General features: G+C 40.5%; 1 protein-coding gene across 4 annotated transcripts in view; it reads right to left on the bottom strand.

Annotated features, from left to right (window-relative positions):
- Positions 1-21,305, bottom strand: part of arhgap10 (Rho GTPase activating protein 10) — a 48,958-nt gene that overhangs the window by 11,818 nt on the left and 15,835 nt on the right. For all 4 annotated transcript variants that reach the window (XM_079671623.1, XM_079671624.1, XM_079671622.1 and 1 more), the window contains exons 4-19: positions 20,829-20,900; positions 20,505-20,606; positions 18,418-18,528; positions 18,127-18,231; positions 17,367-17,496; positions 16,620-16,726; positions 16,362-16,456; positions 15,307-15,388; positions 14,628-14,670; positions 14,465-14,533; positions 13,917-13,991; positions 10,391-10,475; positions 8,273-8,331; positions 6,635-6,740; positions 4,660-4,819; positions 2,176-2,317 (exon numbers count right to left, since the gene is read on the bottom strand). In XM_079671623.1, the coding sequence (XP_079527749.1) occupies positions 2,176-2,317; positions 4,660-4,819; positions 6,635-6,740; positions 8,273-8,331; positions 10,391-10,475; positions 13,917-13,991; positions 14,465-14,533; positions 14,628-14,670; positions 15,307-15,388; positions 16,362-16,456; positions 16,620-16,726; positions 17,367-17,496; positions 18,127-18,231; positions 18,418-18,528; positions 20,505-20,606; positions 20,829-20,900 (1,543 nt within the window). The remainder of the gene's footprint in view (positions 1-2,175; positions 2,318-4,659; positions 4,820-6,634; positions 6,741-8,272; positions 8,332-10,390; positions 10,476-13,916; positions 13,992-14,464; positions 14,534-14,627; positions 14,671-15,306; positions 15,389-16,361; positions 16,457-16,619; positions 16,727-17,366; positions 17,497-18,126; positions 18,232-18,417; positions 18,529-20,504; positions 20,607-20,828; positions 20,901-21,305) is intronic.

The raw sequence follows: 21,305 nt of genomic DNA, 5'->3' as shown, positions 1-21,305 counted from the left end.
ACTGGAGATCACACGGAGCTAAGAATAGGGTGAATATTGGACTTATATTTGCCAGGTAAACAGCAACCCAGCACCAAGTGAATTACCGTAATTTTCGGACTATAAGCCGCGCCTTTTTTTCAATTTTTCGACGCTGCGTCTTATATAACGGTGCGGCTAATCTATGGATTTTTACAGCTAACGGCCACTAGGGGATCTCCTAAATCTATGGATTTTACAGGTTACAGTCCACCACCTTTAACTCTATGGGCTCTATGGCCGGTCCGCGCCCCCCACCTTTAAGCGGCGGGCTCCAGCAGGAAAAGCTGGAGGCCGGAAAAGAGTGAGACAGGTAGCGCGCAAAAGTAAAAGTGGAACCGAGAGTGGTACGAGAGACAGAACGAGAGCAAGACAGACAGACATTACGAGAGCGAGACAGTTTGTCCCCGTACCACTGGTTGAAAACCACTGCTGTAGATCACTGCCGGTACGTGCGCTGGGAGCGCACCGTTTAAGTTTGAAAGTTGAAAAGTTTGTGTGTCTGAAACGCTATGTGATACAGTACAGTTTACACAGCACATGTTCTGTAGCTACTATTGCACTAAATGCTAACACTTGAATACGTTATGCAAATATGCAACTTGTTTGTTGAAATGTTAATAAATGGGAGCTTCCTCAAACAGCCATCTCTTTCCCGACAATCCCCTTTGTGCACCAACATACGGTAATTAAACATTAAAACACCTGCGGCTTATAGTCCAGTGCGGCTTATAGTCCGAAAATTACGGTATATTGCTCTGTAACTGCTAGATATATAAATAAACAACTGTTTGCCAACAAGCTTGCTAATATGATCTGAAATCATTATAATTTGATTTCCCCACAATGTTCACCTACACTACCTGTTGTAGGGCTTCACAACACAAACTCATGCAGTATTCACAAACACTTCCTGAATGCAGAGACAACCTGCTTTCAAACCATTATGAGGGATTCTCATACAAAGGTTAAAAGAGGATTAGGCCCTTTATCCCTGATAATATAATACCCCATGCTAAAAGTTGGCGCGAGGGAGGAAGAGAGACTATCTGGTAAGCAGATTTAGATTTTCCTTTTGAATGGAGGGGAAGGGATTTGACTGGCAATGAATCAGAAATAGTTGGAGTTAGATTTTTTTGGGGTCATCAGATCACCTGATGAACAGCCAGAGCCCCTATCATAGTCTCCCTTTTGTATCCACTAATAGATGAAATGGCAAATCAGTTAAAGAATTGAATCTCTCTTCACATTTTAATACAGATAGCCGGCAACAGAGTTCAGTGTGTCTTCTGCAAACACTGCTAGGGTCCATAGTGGTCACCAGGGAACACAGAGGCTAATCATTAGTTAATGAATTCAGAGCAGAGCAGTAATAAAGCGTAAATACACTCAGTTGCCAGTTTATTAGGTAATATTAGGTACCTTGGCTTGCAACAAATACGTTATCGCTGTTATAGAGGTGTTGATAGTGATCATTGTGTGGTGCTACGTGGGGAGGTGTTCCTGCCATTCAAAAGTTCTAGGCAAACCAGGTAGCTTAACATCGCGATAGCTACATTCATGTAAATAGCGTTGATGACCTTGTAAATGGAGTGACTCTAAAATTACTACTAAATAAACACATTTTTGATCTTTGTCCAAAAAACTTTGGCTGCCTGTTCTAGGGAGCTTCTGTTTCAACTCAAAATGATATACGGATAACGATCTTATCTTTTATTTCATAAACACATTTTCCAGGATAACATTTTATTTCAGTTTAAAAAAAAAAAAATTATAAATCTTTTTATTAGTTTCCGCACAGATATCAAACGGACATTTGCAAAAAAGTATATGTAAAGTACTGTGTTTGCTTCGTACAGTGACATATAAACACAAACCCCTTTACCCCGCACTCTCATTCACACACATCTACAAGGGGGGGGGGGGGACTTCTTTTTATTTTTAAACCTGTTTTGCTCCTTCAATAAATGAATATTTGAGTTGCATAATCTCTGGATCATTATTGTAGTTTACATCTAAAACCGAAGGTCCAATCTTTATTCTAGAGCAAACAATAGTATTGCCAATTGCTATGATCTTATAAAACGTTTGCACGACTCAGTCCCTCAAATATATTCGGAGTGAAGATAAACAGGTGCACATGTGCGTGTCTCTTACCAGTCTGAATATCTAGAGCTTGTGGATTGTAGACAGCCAGGGGCCGACTTTGTCGACTCAGCTTCTTGGACTGCCTCGTGGGAGCAGAGAGTTCTGGGGCAGCAGGTGAGAGAGGACACGACTCCGGAGCATCTGTAAAGATCTGAATACAAAAATATAAATACAATAAGTCTCTACCGACTAAAAGCACAGTGCAGATATTCTTGGTGTCAAACAGCAGCAGCGGTTTGTCCTCGACTGACCTCAGCTGAACAGGGTGTTTAAACTCACAGGCTATGGAGCAGTAGATGAATAGTAAAAGACCATTTGCAGCCGCAGCATGTTCTCCCAGGGAGAGCCGAGCAGCTCATTGATTGAACCCTAAAAACTGCATGTGAGAAGATTTTGTTTGTGCCAAAATAAACAAGAGCTGCTCCACATGTAACGCAATCACATTCCTTCCAGAAATCTGGGTTCTAAGTTAAGGTGACATTTCCCCTCAAAGATATTGACCCACTCTCGGAAAGAGCAGGGAGTAAAACAAACAGGGTTTGGACTGGAGGAGGGCCGGCCAACTGGCGCAGCCTGTTTACACCGGGCCCTGTTTACATATAAACTTCAGATGTGGAGTTAAAAGAGAATAGGGCTGCAGAGGAGAGGAAGTCTCAGCAGAGCCTCAGAAAAGGATCACAGACGAGGAGAGGAGGGAGGGAGGAACGGGAGGAGAGAGAGAGAGAGAGAGAGAGGGGGGAGAAAGTGGCAGAGGAAGTGAGTGTGAACGGGGGAGGCAGACACGAAGGAGGGGGCATGAGAGGGAAAGTTTTTAGGAGAGGCAGATAGAAAAAGTGAGAAATCTGATATGGCTGAGACTAGTTTCTGCTGCCTCCCTCTCTCCCTCCCTCTCTCGCCCCTCTCTGAAGATGGAGGTGAATGTAAAGCAGTCTACTGCTGGTATCTGGGGGTATCAACAGTCTGGAGTGGGACTAAGCTTTGAGCGAAGTTAATGCCTGTGTCTGTCTGCTCGACTTCCCCCCTGCTCTAACACGCTGTACTTTCTAAAAAGGCTCCTGCTGCATTCTTACACTACATCCGTTATCACCTGGACGCTGCTGGATGCCTCTGGGCGGCTCAGAGTGGTGCTGTACACACTGTGTTGCTGCTGCTGCTGCTGCTGTTGCTGTTGTTTTAAAAACATTTGTATACCATGCTTGATTTCACTCTGTAGCCTCCCACACCCCATTTTATGTTTGTGAGCTTGGGAATTGAGATATTATTCACAACACATCATCATCTTCCACTTAATGAAGCTGTAGGGGAAAAAAGGACCTCAAATCTCCTGGTTCCATCTGACGCAACACGGGGTGCAGCGCCGCTCCAAACAGATTACGAAACTAATCTTAAACCTTTTACTCTTTGACACAGACAATTATCCCGCTCCGAGGATTGACACCGATTAATGACATTCTGGGGAGATTACACGATCCCATGAACTACAGGTTACGAAACATCTCATAAGCTAAATAAATGTGTTTAGGCAGGAAAAGGACCTTCCAAATATAATCAAATGTATTTGGTAATCTACGGAATAATCAACCTACTGAAAAGGAACAGAATGAAATGTGTTTAATCCTGGTATGAGCACTTGGGGCTCCCCCTATTGGCTAAATAAAAAAATGGATATTAAACTGTTGTCTAACTTCTGTACACCCTAATGACGTGCTGAAGGGTATGTTTTCCCAAAGGTGAAATGTAAATGTGGTACACGTCTTATTATCTGGTATTTCTGCTCATTACTTTGTGAAAAAGCAAATGTTTCTATACCCATGCATCCAAACAGACCACTAATTAATAAGATGCATTATCATTGCAAGAGTATTTGCTTAAAGAAGCTGAATTGAAGCTGGATTGTTATGCAAGTACACATAAGTCTAAACAACCTTAACCAAGTGGATCTACAGAAGGGACGAGCTTCACATGCACCCTAATTGAGACTCTTACTCAAATGAAATGAAATGCTGGCGTCAGGTACAGTACAGTGTTTGCACCCGTCTGCCAAGACAAACTGCCAAATACAAATACAAAACTTCTGAGCAATAGTAAGAAAGCGCTCAGTACAGAGACTAGGGCTTCTAAACAGTAGCTGTTTTGCCTTGCTTGCATATTTACATGTATTTGAATATCCTTCAATACAATTACACGCCACCCAGGTAGATAAACACTGCTGTGTGTGTCACCTGATTTACATTATGATTTTCAAGTCGTAACATAATAATACAGAACATGTTACACTGCACGAAAATCTTCCAAAGTGCAGTCAGTCCAGTAAAGATCTGACCAATCAAACAGATAATGCAATAAGAAAGTATCTTTTATAATAGACAAGGTAGCGATAACTTTCATAGGAAGCCATACTGCTATGAGACATGTTCAGGGATAGTTTGGTTTATAACTTATTGATAGCATAGTCGACACTGCTCTCTGCTGAATCCCGGTCTTGAGTGTTACCTTTTCATCGTGTTCAATGAGGATCTCCACAACAATGTTCTGGAACTTCAGATCCATGATGGCAGCCACGGTGTCCTCCTGAGGCCTCATTAATGTCGGGCCAAACACCACGCCCAGGTTAGCCACAGTCATCAGGTTCTGTTTACTGTGAGCCGCCACCCTGAGGAAGACAACAGCTCACATCAGACACACTTTGCTCCCCATGTAATAACTCACTTTACTGATGATGTCTGTCCGGAGAGGATGAGAGTACTGAAGAAAGAAACAACTTGATTCGACCATACTCATGAATCATGATGTTGATTCTTGACAGAAAGAGGGAGGGGTGAACTAAGATAAAAGGGGGAAATTATACCATATTTTAGTGGAATGGATTTCTGACATAGTAGCAGGAAATATAAATTACTGTGTGACTTGGCTGCTGCCTCGAAAACACCCTTGAAATGGCTTTGGTTTCTACGTGGAAATTGAAGTGGTAATTTAGTTAGTAGGTAACAGCCTTACTTATTAAACATAAGGCATTCCTGTGCAAAATTGCTCCTCTTGCTCTTTTCCCTAAAGGTCAATGTTTGATTTTGAAAAGTTAATGGTTTTTATTATGTTGACAGGAAGGTGGTCTTTCTTTAAGGCACGGCAGTTTAGTTTTGATAAAGAGCACTGCAGGAATATATTTTTTTGTCCTATAAAGCGCAATTTCACAATAAGCAAGAATATCAAAAGTCCAAAATTGCTTTGGAAATACAAAAAGGATGTTGCAGGGATTACTTTAGGAACGTATCATTCGCTACAGTGCATACTACGGTTTAACATAAAATAAAGAAAATAGAGATTTGTGGAAGTAGACTTTTTGAGGTTACACCCACCGATGCTGTCCAATCACAACCATCAATACTTCTGGGAGTGGTTATTCTCATCATTTAAACACTAGGTCCTTACTTTAGACAGTGAGGAATACTAAGTTTAATTAAATGTCCTCGAGATCAGTTAAAAAAATCTAAACCCTCCAGCTAGTAAAACTTTATCTCTGGAGGTCAATGAAAGTGTAGAAAAAGAGTGAATTTGAAGAAGTTAAACGGACAGGTGAAGAGATTTCACACTCAAAATGTGATGATATGCAGGAGAGCAGCAGAGACAGTTTAAATAGCTTCAAAGGATGCCTTTGAAGACAAAAACATTGGTGACAACTCACATTTATAACATCTCTGAAACCATTTCAGATAGGAGTGTGAAATTCTGGCTTTGCTTCCTTCCCCTGCAGGACATGCACACACGCCAACTTCAGAAAAATATCCGACTCTCTCCAGTCTGGAGAATTTCACGCTGGATAATCCAAATTCAATTTCAATAGCGCTGCCTTTTTACCAGAGCCTGATTCTGCAGCGGGTTTCTATGAAATAAGATCCACCAGACTTTCACTGCCTCAGGGAAGAGGGATTATTTACTTATCTTCAATTTGCTCATATTTAGTTTATATAAAAAGCTTGCTGAGGTAAAACCTTGTAATGTTAGCGAACATTATTTCTTAAATCTTTCTTCCTATCTAATCTCACAAATGGAGTGATGCACAATAGTGGTTTATCCAGGGGTGTATAGAGTAATCTCAAGAGAGGGCTTAATTTGAGAGGTCCATTTAATTTCCCTGCACTGGCGGGCTGCACAACGGCATGCCGAACAGGATACACAATCCTCCCTCTACAACTTTTAATAATTTTAAAATGACCCAAGAAAAGGCAAAAAAAGGAAAGTTAAGCTGCTTGTGGCATTGATTTTCTTTCCCAGCAGTCACTCAGTAGACGGAGAGAAGATGGAGTGACAGCAGGGAAGGGGGAGTGAAGAGAGTGGGAGTGAGGGAGAGAGAGAGAAAAAAGCATGTGGAGTGAGAATGAGGAGACAGACAGGAAGAGCGGAGCGAGAGAACTGAGAGAGAGGGGGCGGAGATTGGGTGAACTATGACCAAGGAAGTATGAACACTCACTTGGCCAGATGCTTCATGAGCAGCCCGAGGACTTGTCGATTCCTCTCCGGTAGTTTGTGGACCAGGCAGTGGACGGCTTGGATGCGAGACTCTGGACTACCGCCCTCTGTTCAAACGCAGAAGCAGCCATGCACTGGCATTCAATTACACACATTTCTCTGGTGGCAAAGGGCCAAATCAGCTGCGATCGATAGTGTACACATATAGCAAACTGTATATCTTGTATCATCATGTCTCTACGTTTGCAATGAAAATGTGAGCAACGGGCAATTTAGGTTACAGACACATGATTTAAAGTTATTTTGTGGAAGAAATAGTCCCTTAAAGACTATAAAAGTCCTATCAAATATTTGGATACATTTAGGAAAAACTGAAAATGGAACCAAACTTTAAGGCCACAGTGATCAGAGGCCATCACCCTCAAGTATAAGGATATGAGGATGATCCATTGCAGTTTAAATAACTGAAGAAGAGGAGTGAAAGTGATATATGGTCTGAAGCCTCCAACATTTGGCAGCAGGAGCCACTATGCTGGCGAAGGAGATAGCTTTACGTTACTGTCGCTACGGTATAAAAGGGTTGTGTTAAAACCCCCAAGATCATCTCTTAAACATTTCCTCACACATGGGCATCTGACCGCCCACACACACAAACACATACTCATATGCAGACACACAAAACATCATTACTATGGGAACGACAAGGATTTAAACATGAAAAAAAGCTGCTTATGGGTGCTGTCATCCATCAAATATATTCATCACTAATCCATTTTTTCCCCCTTGTTATGAGGGCATTGCGAGCGCCTGATAAAAATGTCAACCTGATCCAATTATAGCACTTGTTGTAATAAGATTCAAGTCTTGGCTTGCTTTAAAAACATTTGCCATATAAATGATGTTATGTGGGCGAAAGAAATGTGTCTTTTTGCTGTTTGAGGTCACAAACTGGACCATTTGAGGGCATGCAAATTACAGCATTTTGATTATTTTAGACCTATTCGCTATCACATTTAATGGCCTTTTGGTGTCAAGTTAGAACGGGTGGAAATAAGATCAAGATGGGCAGTAAGCTAATATGGGCTTCTTAAGATGCTAATAATTGTCAGAAACATGGTGTTGTTAAACAGTCTGAAATGTATGTCTGAGGCTTATTCAGCTAAAAGGCGTTTTGGTCAACCAGATTGGATAAACTGTAATCCCTGGGAGTCAACAACAAATATATTCACATTTCTCATTTAAAACAGTGTCCTCAGATGTTGGGAGTGCAGATTTCTGAAACCAAGTAAGGAGACATAAAGGTATAGTATTAAACATTAGAGTTTTTTACAGGAATCTGTCGACTGTTTGAGTCTAAAAATGAGGACAACTGTGGATAGATCCTAATCAGCATTCAAGACACACACAGACCAATAGCTTTCAGACTATGAGTCCCTTACTTTGGAGGATTGACCACTACAACCCCTTTAAAGAATTGGTTGAAAACGTACAGAAAGTTATTAAAAGTGATCTAACCGTTTTCCCTTGACTGCATGTTTTCTATAACAATCAACCATTGGATTGCAGAGCCTAAACTGATGCACACTTATTACAGTCTGTACTCTGATGAAGTGATGGTATAAGAGGTGATCAAACTTACTTGCAAGGCTAATAAACTCTTTGTAAAGTCCATAGGTCATCAATGGCTCAGGAAGGCTCCTACATAGAGAGAGGGAGAGAGGCAGAGAGAAGGGTGGGGGGGGGGGTTGGATTGAGAAGTGAGAGTTGAAGTGAGCGAGAGGGGCCAGAAATAGCCGGCACACTGTTTTATAGGGTCTGCACACAGCAATGATTAATGTGGCCGGGCCAGGGGATGGAATTAGATGGTGCACACGTTGAGATAACCAAGTTCATCTGAAGGTACTTCCACACTGCAGCTGGCCACTGGCCAAAGGTACTTAGCCTCAGAGGAAACTGAGGAGATTGACCCTGCGTTATTCCAGCAGGCCAGACACAATGTTAAAGACAAGTCCGAGATACACTCAGCAGGGTTTAATGTAACATAACAATATGGATATGTAAGCCTAAACACTGAACATGTAGCAGTGAGTATTGCTGGCTTGACACAGGAAGGCTAGTCTACATTAATTTGGAAGTTATAACAAGAGAAGACTGTGATTTAAACATTTTAGTTTTGGGGGTTTTCCCTTTCCTGTAGTTTGTTATATAAGTTTTTGTGCCTGGAATTGCTCTGCAAAGGATCAAAGTTCCCCTGCCTGAAACGCCTCCATTGGACTTCTTTGTTTACTTCCGTAACATAATTAAATCACCATATAACCCTCTCACTTCTATTGGCTAGCGCTCCAACACATTGAACGTGAAAGGCCAAGGGGCGGGACATCTCTAAGCTAACCAATCAGAGCAGGCTGGGCTCTGGTTTCAGGGGTAACAGAGGTGCTGCAGCACAGGCAGGCAGTATGAGGAAAATGTCGAAGCAGAGGCACAAAATACAATGATGACCTGAACATTAGCATAATAGGGCCCCTCTATAGTGTAGGGCTTAGAATGAGCCAATTACAACACAACCTTATCTTAGATAATACTCACCTAAAATATAATTTAAAAAACACTTGTGATTTCATGATCGCAATTAGTTAGCATTAGTAAAAATAAGAGATAAAGAAAACAAACATTAAGAGCATTGTTGATCTTTATTGAATTATTATTTCGTTTTAGCAATGTCTATTACATTACTTACAATAACTTAATAAATAACTGCTGATACTGCTGTTTGATCATAATTCATATTTTGCTACTCAATTTGCCAATTCAATCTGTGCATCTATTCTTAACATCTTATAGTAAATGTAACTTAATGACCATGATTTAACTATGAATGCTGAAGAGAAGGTAAATCAAAACAAGTAGTCATTCAAAAGGAATGTCGATAGGTGCCTGACAGAACTGATTGATGATGGGCCTTAAACATGAATTGTTTAAAAACTGTTGATTGACTTTACTGTAACGTACTGTAGCTTCCTTTGAGTACGTTGACTGTTCATAATGAAAACAGGTACATTTCAACACAGAAAATACATCTTGGCTCTAAAAGTCAACTCAATTTGTAAAACAAAATGGCATTTAAAAGAAAATGTCTCAGCTTCTTGAAACCATGCTATATTTTTTATCTTTGAACTTCCCCCACACTATCAACCAAGAAGAAGTTGGTGAAAGCCGAACAGTCACACGGTAAGCAATGTGACCTCTCAAGGAGTCAATTATGCAAAAGCACTTTGCATAATTAACTCATTTTGCAAAAAGACAGAGACGAGAATGGATTAAATGTTTCATATTCAAGTGAACAGAGTCATCACGTTCATCAAAAGAAAGATATAGAAAGAAAACATTCCAGCATTAACCCCTGGGATCGTCTCAGGTCAGATGTAGATTTGCTTCGAGACACAGCTCTGAATTATCTATGCATCGAGCACAGGTGTAGTTTAGTTAGCGTGACAGCAAGAGTTCAAATGATCCCAGCAGAAAGTATGAGCAAATAAACAATATCAATGCCTAATGTGTAGTTTTAGGGCTGCAATTAAGGAGTATTTCAATTATCAATTCACATTTTATCGCGTTGCAAAACATAAAAAGTTAGAAAATATTGAAAAATATCATTTATCATTTAACACGGTCCAAACATGAAGGATATTCAGTTTCATAGGACGGCCGGCTCACATTTAGAGAGAGTGTGTGTAACTTTCCTCACACAGATCCTTACCTCAGATAAAGCTTCAGTGTACTGGTTATCGTCTTCACGTCCCAGTCCTCGCTGGTGGACAGATCCATGTCAATGTTCGTCTCATCTGGATGAATCACAATCAAGAAACATATTTTTACGGAAAATGACATTACCCCGAAGAGACAACCAAAAAGCAGAAGCTAACTGTTGTTTTTGCATGAAGCAGCGAAATAGTCTTTGTGGTTTTGTGGGCAGCCTAGAGAGCCAAAATATGTAATATAAATATGTTACTTGTAATTAGCCATGTGAGGATTAAAGCAGCGCTTCCAGCCCTGGGCGTGGAGTCGAACCTCAGCGGAAATGGAAGAAAGTCACATCTTCTGTAGGGTGCTGCTGTTTCTACACTCATTACAAGTTTAATTAATCCCTCACTACTTCCACAGCTCCATGGAGACTCTGGGCCCGTGTTGCGCTGAAGAATTCAGGCGGCTTTAGTGACACCTTAAGTAACCTCTGATGAATTAAATAGGATGTGGAAGTGCAATGTGTCAGTGAGTCAGACACATGTACTGTCCAGGGCTCAGGTCAGCGCGCAGACTTTTAGCTTTGTGGGTGTTAGCTGGTCTTTGACATGGACATTTTCATTTCATTCAAGCACTCTAGTCAGTCAGGAGGATTGTGTGTTTCTCAACCTTCTCTGTCCACAGAATGGCTTGTCCAATATCAACGTCTGAAGCAAATGCTTTTAAGGAGTGTTTGTAGCCAAGGTGCCTCTGCAAGTAAGTGTGTGTGTGTGTGTGTGTGTGTGTGTGTGTGTGTGTGTGTGTGTGTGTGTGTGTGTGTGTGTGTGTGTGTGTGTGTGTCTGCTCAGGCTCTAAAGTCTGCTCTAGCACAAACAGGCTTACACTTTGTAGGTCAAGGACACACAGAAACATTTTTGGCAGCAGCAGATGGAGTAGCATTGATTATGGCAGTGCTGACCATAAAGCAGAAGCAGGTCCAAATATACAATGCTTTGTTATTTTACCTTAGGCATAGATCAAGCCCCTTGGGGGATTACATAACTGTGTGGTGGCTGTAGCATAGCATCTAAAGTTGGAACTGCAGCTCCCATGGGACAGTTAGATGGTGAAAAACATTTTTGCTATACAGATCCATTATGCAGGAAGAGTTTGGTAAACTAGGAGAACATGGATGGACCATTGCACACTTTTTAAAACTCAGAGGTGACTTGAAAAACTGTTTCCAACTATACCAGATATCATCATATCACATCATATCATGCAATGATGGTAAAACAATTAAATAAATAAGTGTAGATATCTGCAATGTCATCAATCACAACAATGCATGTATATGTGACAGGTGTGATGTAGACATGTTGAATTGTACCAACAGTTTAAAAAAGATGAAGCGTGGGTGTCAACGGGTAAAAGGATGTGCTTTTACAGGTTGGTGCAGTGATGAGAATGTCTACTTGCTTCTCCTTTAATCACTGATTGCTTCCTGTAGGTAATGACCACATGTATTTCCTTGTTGTTTTTAAATAGCCCACCAAGCTGCCTGTATGCTTCAAATATAGATTTTAAATGTTTTTGAAATTCACGCCCGCATCAAGCTGTGATTAAGGGATTTCTCTTCCTCCAGTTTTTCTTTATTACATTATATATGTAACTATTTCTGTAAGCTTAATGTTAGCAGCGGCAAGTGCAACAATATTAATGTCCTTCAGAAAATACTGTCTGAAGTCAAAATAATATCGGGTCCCTCCCCTCTCCAGCTTTGAACTCCTCCTGTAAGAGAGGGCGTGCAGAGCCACTACATTTGATTGACAAAGGGGTGTACAAGGTTAGTTTGTTTAAGTATAACCTGATTTGCTTTGCAACCTCTTGTGGGTTCTGGACTCTCACTGGCCTATAGGGCGAGTGGAAAACTGTGTTTCAAGAGTCATCAATCATGGTTTCAAAATCTTGTTTTGAATTAATGTTGTTTAACACAAGAAGAAAGCAGCATACACATTTTAGGCATTGGGTCAGCACTCTGGGACAAATGAATGTATACTCATTACCGGTCTAAATTATGAGAACGTGGAATTGAACAGGTAGTTCATTCATCACATCTTTCCTCAAATGTGCCTCGCTCTGCAAGTATATCTATAGAACTAAGACGTCTTACTCAGCAGCTGTGATAGCCATATCCCATCCAACCCTTACTCTCATGCCTCAGCCCACTTGTACTTCCTGGTATGTTGTTTCCTGACACTCAATAGGTGCTGCTCTCTTTGATTTGACTGTATATGATGGGAAACTTGTTTTCTATCACTGTCCTCTCTGATTGGACCCTGGCCATGTCGGTGGGTGAGGGATGAAAAGGAGGAGGAGTGGGAGGACCAAAGTCTTTCTTAAGGGTTTAAAGCTCACTGCACCCACTCACTGTGAACAGTTGAATGCATGAAAGGTCTGCAAACGTTTTGGTTTTTGTAGATGGATAACATCTAAGTTGTGTTTCAGGCCATATAATAATCAGGCAGTGAAGCAAACATTTCAAGTGTAAGTATTATCTGTATTTTCCCCCTTATTCACAATATTATGTGGAATGTCAAGCTCACAGACGAACACAATGTGCATACTGCTTACTGCACATATTTCTTGTTTCATATCCTATAATTCATTCATAGCATTCTATTTGTAAATGACTGCTTTATTTTATTGCTATTTAACTATATTTTATTACGGTGTCCTTAAAGATCTTTTGTTTTATATTAGATTTCTTGTTTTATATTTTTTGTCTGCACCATGACATCAAGTCAAATTCCTCGTATGTGTGAACCTGCCTGGCAATAAACCTGTTTCTGTTTCTGATTCTGATCTGAACACTTATTTCACTATACTCTGGCTTTAAAACACTTTTAAGAGTGCAGCAGCAGAGTGTTAATGGAGTCCACAGCATGAGTCGGCACGTGGTGGGGCTGGATTTGGAGAGGAAGCTGAGACAGGCTGACGGCTGCCTGAGTTTGTTGTCATTCTGAACACAGAGCTGAAAGTGAGCTGGTGTCTGGTAGAGACGGCAGGGAACCAGAGAGCAGACAGCGAGCAATAGAAAGGACAGAGGACAAGCTCGATAGAAAAAGGACTTGAGTGAAAGGGATTCAAGACGAGTGAGAGAAACGGAGCAAATGGACTGATAACTAAGCCAGCCACGTGTGCTAGAGGCAGTTTTTAGGGGTGTGTTAATGGATCAAAAGCCAAAAAGGGCAGGAGGGGTGCTGTCTGGCTGTCTGGGGGATATTCAACTAAATTAATTAAAGTTTAGATAAGCCCAAGCACTTGTTGCACTTTAAAAGGGACATGTTGGGATGAGTCATGGGCCGATTGTCAGGAAGTATATTTTTTAATATCGACTCGACAGTCACATCCATTATGTCAACACACTCAATTCACTGCGAGCAACCTAACATCACAGAGAAAGTGCAGTATAGCTTGTACATTTGACTAAGCTCTTAACGGGAACTCTCTATGCAAAATACATTTCAAAGGCAGAAAGAAAAGACAATCATTTGACTTACCAATCATTAATGAGAGGAGCTTCTGGACCTTGGAGGATACCCCAACAACTCTGTACAGGCCTTGGTCATTAATACCTGATAGATAATAAAAAAACAAAAAACGTTATTTGTATAGCACTCATCTTAATGAAGTTGAAAAATGGACAGAATATTATATGATATACATACACACAACGACAACCGTGTTTGTGTTTATGGAAACAATATATCAGATATAAGAATATGTCAATCCAATTCAGTGAGATAAACATTTGCATAAAGAAATGTTGCGTGACTTTTGTAAAACCGTTTTTCCCCAATGGAAAAGAGGTCAGATGAGCGTGAGAACACTGAGGGCAATTGAATAAGAAGTTCAGTGCGACGCAGTCAAAGCATTAGTAGTATATGCAGTGACACTTCCTGCAGTACCTGCCACTCTGCCTTGTTTCAATGTTGGAGCAAGTGTGCCCCCTTGTGAACAGATAACGATACTGCACCAATTCTCATGTCATATACAGTATCCTCCAATTAACACTGAGCTTTTCTTTATATACATATGTGAAGCTCACCTCTCGTCTCTATGGCGCTGATAGAGTTCTTCATAAAACTCAAACCCACTTCGTCCAGCTGGGCATCAACTGCAGCAGGAAGACAAACAAAAACCAACAACTGTTAAGAGAATTACTAATATGCGTTTACAGATACAAAGTCTAGTACAACTAGATGTCTTACTTCCTCTTTCTTTGGAATAAGTCCTCCCAAGATAGTGTCCAAACTGTAAAAGAAGATAACATTACATTACATTACATTACATTGCATTTAGCTGACGCTTTTATCCAAAGCGACTTACAATAAGTGCATTCGACCAGGAAGATACAACCTTTAAGAAAACAGAATCATATAAGTACATCAGGTTTCATAGAGCCAAACATTTCAAGTGCTACTCAACTGGCATTTAGAAAGCCAGCCCTTTATTAGTATATAAGTGCTTTGTTAGTAATTTTATCGCTCGAAGTGGAGTCTAAAGAGATGAGTTTTCAGTTTGCGTCGGAAGATGTGTAAGCTATCTGCTGTCCTGATTTCAATGGGGAGCTCATTCCACCATTTTGGAGCCAGGATAGCAAACCCACGTGTTTTTGCTGACGGGAACTTGATAACATCATCATCATCATCATCATCATCATCATCATCATCATCATCATCATCATCATCATCATCATCATCATCATCATCATCATCATCATGACTATTTCAAGTTGATCAAGTATGCTCAGACCTTGTGTAAGGCAGGGAATTGCAGGTATATGGAAGTGTATTGAAGTAAAAAGACGGCAGTGAAACCGAATACAGTGAGGCTACATGAGTAGAGTGTGAGTGGTAGATGATGACAGAGTGCAGGCAGCTGACTCACAGGTTCCTTGCCACCCATGGCCTCCATCCAAAACTTGTGGTCATCCTCTGACAGAGCCTGTACTGTTAGCACAGTGCCGGGCCTGTAAAAACACCACACCACATTAACATTAGACAAAGCCTGGGAAGAACAGTACAGTAAGGCGTTAGGGGATGACAGTGTCAATATCAAAATGATCAAATTAGTTCAGGACACATGCACCTTTGAAGTGCAGCAACAAATGTGATCCCTATTAGTCATCCAAGCTGGTTTATGAGACATGGGACCAGGCGGATATCAGGTTTCTCATCTCAATCAGAATGAATGTGAGGACTCGTGTTTCCATACTAAATGTGGGGTATTGCTTTTCTATTTATACAACAGAAAAAGGGCAGGGTAGAGTTAAGTTAAGACAAACTTAGGTGTCTATTCCTGTAGGGCACAGCAGGGTGTGACAAATCCTCCAAGCTAAGTGTGTTTGGGCAGCCCTCCGACACAAATCCTGCTCTCCTACCCTCTGCAATCCAACTCACTTAGCAGTAACTGAAACAGCGAGTGTGAGGAGCTAAGATCTTTAGCAAGACTGTTAATGTGGAATATCAGATCATACATGTGCTCTTTGGACAAGGCACATGGGTTTTCGTTGTTTTCACTGATATATATATTTTTTTATCATACATTTTTTTATTGCAAAATCTTCAATTTACAACACATTACAGAAGACAATTCAGCTTGCACAAAATTTCGGATGAATTCAATCCCATCCCTCTATCCTACATCCCACCCACCTACCCACCCACTCCATAGCCCACACCCAGCCAACCGGGGCAACAATATAACAATAACAATATCCCCTCAGAGATAGCATTCTTATTTGGTCAGGAGATATTAGTTATTAATTAATTAATAATAATAATGATATATATATATATATAATAATAAACTGATATTAAAGAGTCATCCAACTTTCAAAAACGAAATGTGACATTTAGACTCGGACAAATTAATAAGTGTAACTACAAGCATAATACAAATACAGTGTTTATGTGAAAACAGTGTTTCAGGTGGTGACGTACCGGTCTGTTATGTCGAGTTCTAAGCAGAACCTCCTGTCCAACACGTCTGTCGTTTTGCGGAGACAGGATTTAAGCGTGACGGACTCAGTCTCACCCTGAAAACAAAAAGACCAAACTTTACTGTACAGAATGTTGTAATGACAAAGTAATAAAGATAGCACAGCATTTGAAAAATCAAACATTGCAAAGTGGCCGAGATATGATAGAAATAGTTTGCTATTGATAACCCAAGATGCTATTTGTTCTATGACTACTCACAATCTTGCCACCAGATCTGTGGTCAAAGGTCACCATGTGCAGGATCTTCTGCTCTTTGACAAACGTGGAGTAACGCTTCACCCAACTTGAGCCAAAGGGAGGTGGTCCTGGGGAAACAAGGATGCGAAACAGACATTCAACTGGAGCTGTGACGTTAAAGTACAATTCCATGCAAAACCATGTTGTTTCCAGCCTCTCAAATACTGCATATATATTCCCTTCTTTTCTCACTATATCAAATGTAACTGAATGTTTTTTGTGTTTTAGACATTATCTTGGACTTGGTCAATATGTGGTGCTTTACATGGACCAAACAAATAATGGTTTAAAAAAGTGAATTACCTGCAGATTGATTGAAGCTTCACATTCAACAAAATAACAACTCTTTTACATGGTCTGTTTTTTTAGGAATATTCTGCAGATGCATTAGACTGCATGACGCTGTTTAGATTTGCATTTCAACATGGATGTTTTATTCATATTGGGAATGAAAGAACATAACTTTTCTGTCCAGAATTGCACACAAGAACACCTTAGATAACGTGAATAACAACATACAGTAAGTACAAAAAACAAGTTGTGTTTTTCAAAACCCCCTTTGGACCCTGACATAGGGCGGTGTATTTCTGGAGAGTTTGTCATGTGTTCTAGCCTTGACTTTATTTCCTTGCAGTAGAGTGTGTGTTATGAATGGGCGTAATATGACTCCCAATATTAAAATACATGAGGACTATAAAAAGGTCTTACGTTTTTCCTGAACATAGAGGTAGCCTTCGAAGCTGATAGCGCTGGTCTGCCTGTAATCCTGAGGTGCGTCCTTTATCCTCTTCATCAGCTCGTACACCTCTGACCGCGCGCCCTCAAATCGACTCCTCGTCTGGAGAGGAAGCAAACACATGCTCCAGGAAGTCACTTCCTGATGCTCAGCGGTTAGGTAGGACGACCTTGCTAATGAGAGGTCGCTGCAAACCAAAACTTATGAGCTTCCCTTGGAAACCCCTTTTATTCCCATGAAATCAGCTGAGTGCTTGGTAGCTATCTGAGTCTAAGAATGAAACCGAGATATGACTGAAATGGCACTGCATAAGAGAAACCAAACCGATGGAGGTAGCTAGTGAACATGCGGTTGAAAAAAGGTCAAACATGATGTGGTATCAGAATCTTTTCTCAGGAGTTGGTGGCCAAAATGGAGCCGAAAAGGAAAGTACATTCTGGACTTGTATCTGACGGATAGACAGAGAGAGAAGTCCAAAGGTCCATGACGCTCTGTTTGGAGCTGTGTTGTTAATGTTAGGTAGGAATGATTTTTTAAGTACCATGGGAACTTTATAAACTGTTATGAAGGTTTTATTACATGGGCCCTCTCTGCCCTTGAGGTAAGATTGTTCCATTTTCCCTCCTCATCGTATAACGCTCAACATGTTTTCTATTCGTAAGGTAAATCACATATAGAGGCAATTGATGTCATTGTCTCATCCTGCCCAGAGTACAGATATAACCTTCTTACATTCTGAATATTGATCTGCAGAGCTCTTTTATAATGGTCAAAGTCCTTGGCGAGCTCGAAGCCCTGATGATAGAAGGTGAAGACTGTCTGAAAGAAGGCCAGCATCTAGAAAGATCACAACACAGGGAACAAATGATAAGAGATGTTAATCCAGAGAGTCAGCAAGTGAAAGAGAAACTCATATCAAAATCCCTTCTAACCCCGCGTGACATATCCTATACTGCCCTTCACTTTCATTCAACTTAAAAAGACAAAGCCACGTCAGTGCTGACACCGAGCTGCGTCACTCACCGGCTCCACACACTCAAACTTCTTTCTCTCCTGGATCTCCTGCAGTTTGCACACATATTCCAGTGACTCCTCCTGAAAGTGCAGCCTCACGTTTTCCACCTGGAGGTCTGCCTGTGGAGGTGGAGAACACACACAGCGATGATTACAGAGGAACGCATGGAAGCAAAGAAGAAACATTGGGATCACTGCGACAGTGTCATTTGCCCTGTTATGGCACTATGCTGTTTGTTCTAATGTGATCTCTCATAAATCTTTCACTGAAATTGTTTCAACAATTATAAACAGTTTTATTCATTATAACTATTTATTTTTGGTATTTCATAGTAACTCGATATTTTGCTTTTTAACTCAGATTGCGTGAAAGTTGTATATGCTTGTTTGCATTGTTTGTGTTTAATGTTGTGCTGCATTTTCATCCTAATGAGACTTTTAGCTGGTCAAATTCTTGCTAAGGGGATATTATGGTTGGTTGGTTGGTTGGTTGGTTGGTTAGTGCTCTACCAAATATTCAAAACATTGTTCTATATATAGCTCAAAATAACAGGTTTGTCTCAGAGGGTTGCATCATCTTTTCAACATACAACACCCTCTGTCCTTATACTTTTGAATCTGATGAAAATTGTATATACTGAAATACCCCAAAAACTGTAACAGCAAAACAAAATACTCAAAAAATTCCTCAAGAATACTAACGAAAGTGCAACAAAAGAAGTTCCCTCTGCTGAACTGACGTGTATAGACAGAGGACACAGTCAACTGTAACCATGGGGCAATTTAGAGTTGCTAGTTAATCTACAGCAACCTGCCTTTCTTTGCACTGTGGGAAGCACCCAGAGCACCCAGACGGGGGCAGGACGGGGGCGGGGGAGATTTGTTTACTTTTTGCTGTGAGAGCACTACGCAGACTACTGTGCCATCCCAGAAGTACAGTGAACATCAAAGAACTGCTGAGTAGCAATGCTTGAATATATAGAAGGAATACAATATAGCATTTATAAATGGATACTTTATTACGGTATACCAAGATTTGTAATGTAACACAACTAAAGCAACTTTAATACGTAATAAACCTTCTTACTACAGGAGAATAACTGGCTGATATCCTCTCAAACTTAAAGTCAACTACTGATAAGTGTCACTTTGTATACACTTTGAGTAAGATCTAAGTTCACCTAGGTTATGGTACTATAGTCACCAATAATGCAAGTCAACACTTTCGCATTTGAAGAATATTACGAATTTGTGTGAAATTATAAATAAAAGATTTATTAAACCGTAAATGAAATGGTCTTTTACTTGTATGACACTATCCTCGTGTTGGCTACAATGTTGGTGACATTCTTATGTAGACAAAAATGTACAGTATGTAAACACAACAGGCAACATCGGGGACAGCAGCAATTATTAAGGTCAGTCAATATATTACATAATATGTCAATAACGTAATTAGCATGTTAGGCCTAAGTTAACATACTGACTTACATAATATATGCTTCTGTTTATCGAGTTGCATTTAAAACTGTGGCAGTGTTCTGGCCAGGAACAAATCACAGGGTCTATTTATTCAAGTCGGATTGAAATCAATGTTGGTGTTCCACAGGAGTCACAGAGAACAGAACAGCCAGCAGTCATGACGTCAACCACTTCAAGTGTCCTCACTGCTTGTGTATACAACATATGGGTACTGTAAGCCTTAAATGGCTACATGGCATGGCAAAGACAAGATGGAAAAAAAACATAGTTTAGTGCAGGTTGCTAAATCCTCCACATATAAAATGTCCATGTCATGGTACTGTAGTTCCCTAAGCTACAGCAATCAAGTTTGACCTTGGCAGTACAGCTGCGTGAGCACACATTTCCTTTTGATACAAGCCAGGAAAAGTGTTGCTGCAAGGCATGTTAGTGGAAACCCACATGGTCCAGAAGGCTTTGCAGCGAGGCACTTCCCCCATGGCACCAGAGGCCGAAATCAAAAACAGGGACTTTCAAACTAAACAAAGTACTGTTTTGTCTCTTTTGCCCTCATAATGAATTGCTTTTCTGCATGTCACATGTATGTGTTGGATAGTTTAGGCAAGGATAAATACCTCTTGTAGCTGGGGCTCTTTCTTCTTTGCCGACATATTCAGAAGCTTTTCCAGAGAGCTGTAGTACTTCTCCGTTTCTTTCTCATACCTCTTTCTTTCCGCCTTAGAAAGATAGTGGAGTAAAAGCAGAAAGGGAAAACAAAAAAACTTGATTAATGTTGAGGACAAAGGAGTCAAGACTGTTATTGGTACAATTCATTTGCTATTGCCACCCAACTGTAAAATATGGATTTGTTAAGAATCATTAGGGTACACCAAGCAAACAAATGGATCAACTAAGAGCTAAACCACACATGTTGGGAACAAATAAACATCATACATTACCCTTACTACACCAAGATGGTCTTTCCTGAACTTCTCCAGGGGTTTCATTAAGGTTTCTGTGATGTTTCTCATCTAAACAAGGAACGGAGAACATAATAAAGCCTTCATTATAGCGCAAGTCAATGAAAACCCCCATTGATATTTCATACTGTGTGACACAAAGGTTTTTCCAGCTTGTTTTGACACTAGTAAAGAATGGCTGGTACTAAATGACATCATTATTGGTTGTTTGATGGAGTGACAATTTAAAAGTTATTTTAAACCAAAAGTCAAATCCAATTGTGTATTAGGGAATTGTGACACCCCTAATAACTATTGTGAATAATAGATTTTTTTCTTCCAGTAATGAAATGAATGGATTATTCCTCATTCCTCCAGTGCTTCTGCTATGCTGGCTGTAAGACATGTCTGTGCCTGCACAGCCATCCTACCTTTCCTAACTTTGCACTGTGATGTCATCCCACTATGCTGAGCAGG

The sequence above is a fragment of the Notothenia rossii genome (genome assembly GCF_949606895.1).
Source record: "Notothenia rossii genome assembly, chromosome: 1".
NCBI classification, from domain to species: Eukaryota; Metazoa; Chordata; class Actinopteri; order Perciformes; family Nototheniidae; genus Notothenia; species Notothenia rossii.
Note: the sequence above shows the minus strand (reverse complement) of the source record. Positions and strands in the feature narration are given on the sequence as shown.